This window comes from Mandrillus leucophaeus, unplaced genomic scaffold, assembly GCF_000951045.1.
Source record: "Mandrillus leucophaeus isolate KB7577 unplaced genomic scaffold, Mleu.le_1.0 Scaffold852, whole genome shotgun sequence".
NCBI lineage: Eukaryota > Metazoa > Chordata > Mammalia > Primates > Cercopithecidae > Mandrillus > Mandrillus leucophaeus.
Window position 1 is genome coordinate 89,151 of NW_012109275.1, and position 7,955 is coordinate 97,105.

Sequence of the window (7,955 nt, forward strand, 5' to 3'; positions counted from 1 at the left end):
CTTTTTTAATTCTCTAATTTGGAAGGGGATTAGGAGTGTGATTTGTATTGTACAGCTTATACTTAAAAGTATGCACATCTTAGCTTACGTTCTTCTCTCACAAACTGTTAAAATTAATGCTTATTTGCTTTTAAAATCAAAGTGAAACATGGATAGAGTCACACAGTGAAACAGGATTAAAGGTGTCACAGGGGTCAGCAGCAATCTTCTGTGCTCCCCGCTGCCCCTAAAACCTTTAAAGTCTTTAGATTTTTTAAGTAACGTGCTAATTCTTCTATTTCCTAATTTATTAATTCTGGACATTGTCCCTGCTGTAATAGATAAGGACGTAGCTTTCTGGCACCTCCTCCCACTTCTCCAGTCTCATTCATCTCATCTCATTCAGATCTCAGTTTTTGGTGGTTGTACTGGTCACTGTTTACATTATGACTTAGAAGGTCTTATCTGGTTCACTTTTTATTGTTGTTGTTATTGAGACGGAGTCTCCCTCTTGTCACCCAGGCTGGAGTGCAGTGGCGAGATCTCAGCTCACTGAAACCTCTGCCTCCCAGGTTCAAGTGATTCTCCTACCTTACCCTCCCAAAGAGCTGGGATTACAGGCATGTCCCACCATGCCCGGCTAGTTTTGTATTTTTAGTAGAGATGGAGCTTCACCATGTTGGCCAGGCTGGTCTTGAACTCCTGATTTCAGGTGATCTGCCCGCCTCAGCCTCCCAAAGTGCTGGGATTACAACTGTGAGCCACCGTGCCCAGCTGGTTTACTCTTAAGTCAGGTAGTGCAGTGCGATTATTTTCTTTCTTGTACGATATTTTGTTTTTCTTAGATTTTAATAATAATCTCAGTTTTTGTTGGCCTAGTTTTCTGTGTAGGAATCTCTGATTTTTTCCAAATGGTCCATTACAAATGTCAGGCATGTATTTATTTTCCAATAATTCAAATGTTTTCAATAATCTGTCACTTTTGTTTTTAAAAATTGACTCTCCCCTCCTGGTCTGATCTGGTTTGGTTGCTTGTCTTGGGACTTCCCTTCACTGCTTTCCCTGTTTCGAGTTCCCTTCTCTTCCTCTCTCTGGCTTTCCTCCCTCATTTTGCTGGAGTTTATCCTCCAGTAGCTTCCTGGTGCCTCCTTGTGCTGAGCCTTTCTGTAGCTTGTGGTAGGCAATCAGTTCTTGTCCTGGGTGTACCCTTGCAGGCCTCTGTTGTCAGTGTTGAGTCAGATACCTTCTTTGCATCCACTGTTTGTCTTCCAGTGTCTTGTGGAAATGTCTTGTCTATTGACGTCTCTGCTGTCATTTCCTTTGACTGTTTTTACTCTCACTTTAATGGTGTTTCAGGATGGAGAGGAAGTGGTGGTGATGATGGTAATAATATTACTAATAGTGACTAGCAAATATTGAATCTTACTATGGGACAGGTACTGTTATAAGGGTTTTGTTTGAGTTAACTCATTTAATCCTCAAAATAACTATATGAAGTAGGTACTATTATTAGTGCCAGAGGTGTTAAGTAACTTGCCCCAAGGTCACACAGCAAATAATTGCCTGGGCTAGAATTCAGACCCAGGCAGCCTGGGACCAGAGTCTGTGCTCTTGGCCACCATGCTGTGTGGCCTTTCTGAAGGTATAAGGTATAGTTGGAGTCCCTCAACACATTTTTTTGGGGGGTAATGAATCCATTTTAGTATGGACAATTACAAATAATCTTTCCAACAAGATCACATCTTTTGCGGGAACATGAATGGAGCTGGAGGCCATTATCCTTAGCAAACTAATCCAGGAACAGGAAGCCAAATACTGTGTGTTCTCACAAGTGGAAGCTAAATGATGAGAACTCATGAACACACAGAGGTGAACAATAGACTCTGGGGTCTACTGGAGGATGGAGGGTGGGAGGAGGGAGAGGATCAGGAAAAATAACTGATGGGTAGGGTACTAGGGCTTAGTAGCTGGGTAATGAAATATCTACAACAAACCCCCGTGACATGAATTTACCTATATGACAAACCTGCACGTGTACCCCTGAACCTAAAAGTTAAAAAAAAAAAAACAACTTTTCATTTATTTTGTAAGTAACATGTATATTAAATATAATTAATACATTTTTGTGCATGTGTCTCATTTTCTTAGGAAAAAATCTTTGTAAGTGAAATTGCCAGGTGAAGATTGTTCATTCATTTTAAGGCTTTTGAAATGACTCAGTTGACCACCAGATTGTACCATTCCCAACAGATTTTTAACGTATATTTTAAAGTTGTTGCTACATTTAACATATTCCAACTTTTAGTTTTTTCTTTCTCTAAACCTCTTAAATGAACATTCGTTTGTTCCCTTACTCATAGCTCCTAATGTTTTCCCAGAATTATTATTGCAATGGTGAAGGTGGGGGCGAGAACGAAGAAGGCAAGGTTATGCATGTTCATGAGAATCCTCACCAGGTGTCTTTGTTCTGTCTCTCCATCTCTGTTTCTGCTGTCGGCCCCCTCCCTAGACACTTACCCCTTCTCTCCTGGGATCTTGGGGTTTGCTGCAGTGCACTCCATCCTGGACATTCTTGCCAGACTGATTCCCTAAATCATTACTCCTGATAATCCCCTCCTCTGAATCCCTGGATGGCTCCCTGCTCTCTGCAGAATAAAGGCTAAGCCATATGCTTAGGCTTAGGTTTGAGATTTGTATCAACCTGCTTTAAACCCTTCGCTTCCTCTTCTTCCATACACAGCTCCTAAACTTACTATGTTGGTCAAGGCTCTTGGTTGCAAGTGACTGAAACTCAAACTGGCTCAGAAACTTATTGTACAGTCCACAGACAGAGTGAGTTTGCAGGTGTGGCTGGCTCTAGGGGCCAAATTACTATTTTCAGAACTCTTTCCATCTCTTGGCCTTGCTCTCTGACTTGGCTCACTCTCAGGCAAGCCCCTCCTTAGTGACCCCTGGGACTCCAGGCCCACATCCCCCCCAGCTCCAGGTCAAGAGGAACAGAGGAGCTTTGTTTCTCCACATTCCGCCGGAGTCTCAGGACTGAATCTCATCAGAATGACTTGGGTCATGTGTTTGGTCTTGAACCATTACTATGAAGAGAGGATGCCCGGGCAGGCGAAGACAGCACAGGGATTCTTTTCCCTTGACGTCTTCTTTCTTGTCACCTGGCACTTGCTCCTGCTGGAGTTCAGCCAGGGTGCAGTTTTCCTTCCTCTCTGCTTCTTGAAATCCTACCCACCCTCCATGGCCAACTTGTGGTGAGTCCTCCGCTCACCCTCTCGGCCTGAAATGCCCTTTCTCCCCTCTCTTCTCGTGGGGTTCACAGGAGAAGAATTGCCTTGTTTCTTGTATATACAATCTGTCCATTGTGTCAAGGAGTGTGGACAGTAGAAAGAGCCACTGAGGCATTTGGGGGAAGGAGCGTTCAGAATGAGGCTGTAGGAAGTTCACTGTTGCTTCGCTGCTGAGAGGAGTGTTGAGGTGAGCTGGCCTCTGGAGGGAGTGTGTGGACTCGAGTCACTCACACTTCCTGGGTGCAAACCCCAGCTCCACGGCTCATGTGTGTATGGTCCTGAGCAATCTCTGGACCCTCTGAAAGCCTTGGTTTCCTCGTGTAAAGCAGGCATGATTCCAGTCCCTGCCTAAGGGGCAGCTTGTGAAGATGAAGCATATCTGCACAGGGCCCAAAATACAGGGTGGTGCCACTGGGCTTCCTGCCTTATGTCACTGAGCCTTGTGTGTGGCCATTTCCACTCTTAGCACCTGTCTCAGGGAAGAGTATTAGAGGGCAGGAGGATGTCTGATGGAGACAAAAACAGCTTTTCTCTGCCCCAATGTGTTAAATATGTTAAAAAAAAAAAAAAAAAAAAGCCAGCCCACCCCAAAGCAAGTCATTAAGAAGCTTTGTACCTTAGTGGTTTAAGAACTGGAGCCTGCAGAAATGTCAGTTTTCTTCTCTCACTCCAGAAGGGGTCATGAATGAGAGAAGGTGGGAAGAAAGTGTCCATCTCAGCCTAGTTTGTTTCTAAGCACTGATGCAGGTCTCCAGTCCCTGCACCAGGGTGAATTTTATGATGTTTGACCCACAGCAGTGAGTGCTGCCGACTGGGAAGGTGGAGAGGGGTCCCCCACCACAGCCCCATTTTCGTACCTACATTTTAAGTTTTTACTAGGAACCTTGTGAAAAGCTGGGGTGGTTCCCTTCACAGCCACACTAGTGAAGCCTCTCTACAGTGCTTACCATACACCAGCTATTCTATATGTAGTAGCTCCTGTGATCTTCTCAGTGACATCAGGAAGTAGGCACTTTTATAGTTCCCTGCTTTAAGAATGAAGACTTTGAGGCCCAAAAGGGATAAATTACTTGTCCAGGTAATATCCCTAGTGATGAAGGGAGCGGGGATTTGAAGCCCTTGCAGACTCATTCAGATCTGTGCTCCTAACCTCGTGTTTCTCACTCTGAGCGGGGGAAAAGGAGCTTCCACTTCGATTTCAGTGCTGGTCGAGGCTGCATTCAGATGTGGCCGGGCAGTCTGCCCATGCCTGCTGCAGTTGTGTTTGGCTCTTGGTTTGATGCAGCTGCTGCTTGGGGAATTCAGCTGGCAGATTTCAGTGCTTCTTCTGAGTTGCCATTTGATTGTTTGGCTCTTGTGGATGCAGCCTGGGTGGCTGTGCCTGTGCCTTAGAGACAGCAGTGGCTTCCAAAGGGCAGAGAAGTAACTCTGGCCCGGCTGAATCACTTCACTTTTTATATTTTCTCTCCAGTGTGAGAGCCTTAGCAGTGTGGACACGTGACTGCTGCTGCTCAGCAAGGGCTGATTTCCAAGGTCACTGCCTCGAACGATCTGGCTTAGTGCCAGTCTTATCTTATTTCTGGAGCAAAGATAAAGGGAGTCCAGTGTTTCTACTTTTTTCAAAGGCTGGTAGTTGTAACAGATTAATCAAGATCAGAGGCAAAATATTAATGAATCCACTCAGATAACTTTTTAAAGTAATGTGGGTGATGGAGATGGGAGGAAAGAGGTTGAAGTGATCTTTTTGTTAATGTTACATAGCAAAACATAAATGATATCGTACATAGGTTTTACTGTGGACCATGTGGTTTTGTACTCTAAGCAACCTGTTGTGTTAGTAACTAAAATTCTTCTTGAATTATTTATACTCCTGCTGTAGCACAGCGTGACATTTCCTGTACTATTCAGTCTGTAGTTTCATAATCATCGGTGTCTATTTCTCAAGCACTTTCTCCTCCACAGAAGGGGTAGAAGAGCAGGTGTTTCCCCTCCTGACGCTTGAGAGTGGATGAGTCCAGCTGAACAGGTGAAGGCACCTGCTCTAGTCACTGGTGGCAGAGGCAGGAGTGAAACCCTGGCCACTGACTTCACAATTCATTTTTTTTTTTGTATGTGGAAGAAGTAGATTCATTTGCAGATTCCCGAGGCAGGCAGATGGTAGATGAGGAAACTGGCCTTCAGTGTCACAAAGCATTCAGGGTCATTGCCTCTCCAAGGTGGTGTTGCCACAGGGCTTCCTGCCTCATGTCACGGGGTTTAGTCCACTGAGCCTTGGGTGTGGCAATTTCCATTCTCAGCACTTGTATTAGTCTGTTCTTACGCTGCCGATAAAGACATACCTGAGACTGGGTAATTTATAAAGAAAAAGAGGCTTAGTGGACTCACAGTTCCACATAGCTGGGAAGGCCTCACAGTCACGGCGAAAGGTGAAAGGCATACCTTACATGGTGGCAGGCAAGACAGAATGAGAGCCAAGTGAAAGGGGAGACCCCTAATAAAATCATCAGATCTCGTGAGGCTTACTCACTACCACGAGAACAGTATGGGGGAAACAGCTCCGGTGATTCAGTGATCTCCCACCAACTCCCTCCCACAACCTGTGGGAATTATTGGAGCTACAATTCAAGATGAGATTTAGGTGGAGACACAGCCAAACCAAATCAGCACCTATCCCAGGCTAGAGTATTGGAGGGCAGGAGGATGTCTGATGGAGACAAAAACAACCTTTCTCTGCCCTAATATATTAAATACATTAAAACAAAAGCCAGCCCACCCCAAAGCAAGTCATTAGGAAGCCTTGTGCCTTAGTGGTGTAAGAGCCTGGGCCATAGAGCCAGAAAGCCTGGGTTCTAATCTTGACCCACCACTTCCTACTTTGGTGACCTTGAACAGGTACATGACCTTTCTGTGCTTCAGTTACCTCAGCTGGAAATGAGAAGAATAATAGTGCCTCCCTCCTAGGACGGTTGAGAATTACACGGATGACTGGGTGTAATTCATATCTGGCCTATAGTACGTGCCATGTAATATTAACTATTATTCCTCTTCCCGTTACTGTTCTTGTTAGAACAGTAGTAGTAGTAAACGTAGTAGCATCTTACCTGGTATTTGTAGCATTTACTTGTGGCACATTTGGCCTCGTCATTACGACAGTGTCATGCACCTCAATTGAAAAATCCCAGCACTGCACAGGGGTGTGAAAATCATTGGTCTCTCTGGTTGAGCTCTTTAACTGCACCGTCTGGTTTTTCCAGAGGCCTCAGTGTTGTCCCGGATGAAGAAGTCATTGAAATGTACGAGGGGTCCCATGTGCCTTTGGAGCAGATGAGCGACTTTTATGGAAAGGTAACGAGCAGCACTTTATTCATTTAAAGCTGCCTTTTTCCTTCTTGAAACATGGCCTTGTCGAACTTACCTACTGCTCATATGAAATTTGAGATTGTGTGTTGAGAGAGACCAGTGTTTGCAGGGGACACCCCCAGATTCTTTCATGATTCTCCTTTCTGAAGCCCTTCCTCCACACCTGGTGAAGGCTGTTTTTACCTCCCACATACCTACGGCGTTTGCCACCCATCTCCAGCAATGTCCCTAGTTTCTGGAGTGGACTCCAGAACAGATTGGGGCTGTCAGTGTGACAGCTACTGCTTCCCCTGGCGAATGGCTGTGAAATGCCAGAGCTGATGGCTACACAGCCACCCTGTTTACCTTTAGAGAAACCTCTGCTTTTCTAACTTTTGTGGTTCTCTTTCCACTCAGAATTTTTGCTTCTTGTCTTATTAGATGCACTCACTCACTTGCTTTGTCAAAATGAAATGGAAGATGCCCGGTCAGTTACTAAACTTAGTACAGTTGGCCCCTGACTTAACAATGATTCTACTTAGAACTTTTTGACTTTACAATGGTGCAAAGCCATTGTAATTTCAATGTAAATTACAGTATTCAATAAATTATATGAGACACTCAACACCGTATAATAAAGGCTAATATAAATGAGCCTTTATAGGCTAATATAAATGTTCTGAGAATGCTTAAGATAGGCTAGGCTGAGCCATGATGTTTGGTAGGTTAGATGTATCAGTGCATCTTTTACAGTGGGTTTATCAGAATGTAACCCCATCATAAGTTGAGGAGAATCTATAGTGTAAATTGCAAGCATTCAGAGAAAAGCTCTTTTTTAAGCTCAAATATGGGCTGTGAGGGTGTGCTCCAGTTCAGGAGAGTTACGTGCGTTTTTGTGTCGTTATGGGCAATAATTTGTTTGCTGACTTTCCTCTGTGCTTCCTGAAAGAGTGTGAACCGGAAGTGGGACTGGGCACAGGAAAAATCGGGAGGGGAAGGGTGATTAGACTCTCTGGGAGAAGTCAGGGCATTTCTGTCGATATCCTAGTTATACTTAGAGTGAGACATCAGCTCTGCTGTGAATGATAAGGAACAAGGGGAACAGTTTACCTGTTTTTTTGGTTTTGGTTTTGGTTTTGGTTTTTTTTAAGGCAAGGTTTTGCTCTGTTGCCCAGGCTGGAGTGCAATGGTGCCATCTCCGCACTGCAACCTCCACCTCTTGGGTTCAAGCGATTCTGCTGCCTCAGCCTCCTGAGTAACTGGGATTACAGGCACGCACCACCATGCCCGGCTAATTTTTGTATTTTTTAGTAGAGATGGGGTTTCACGATGTTGTCCAGGCTG

The 7,955-nt window shown here is 44.7% G+C and overlaps 1 protein-coding gene across 1 annotated transcript in view; it reads left to right on the forward strand.

Annotated features, from left to right (window-relative positions):
* The window catches only part of NT5DC3 (5'-nucleotidase domain containing 3), a 65,793-nt gene that overhangs the window by 31,323 nt on the left and 26,515 nt on the right, over positions 1-7,955 (forward strand). Inside the window, exon 5 of the mRNA XM_011968647.1 lies at positions 6,527-6,617. Coding sequence (XP_011824037.1) covers positions 6,527-6,617 — 91 coding nt within the window. The remainder of the gene's footprint in view (positions 1-6,526; positions 6,618-7,955) is intronic.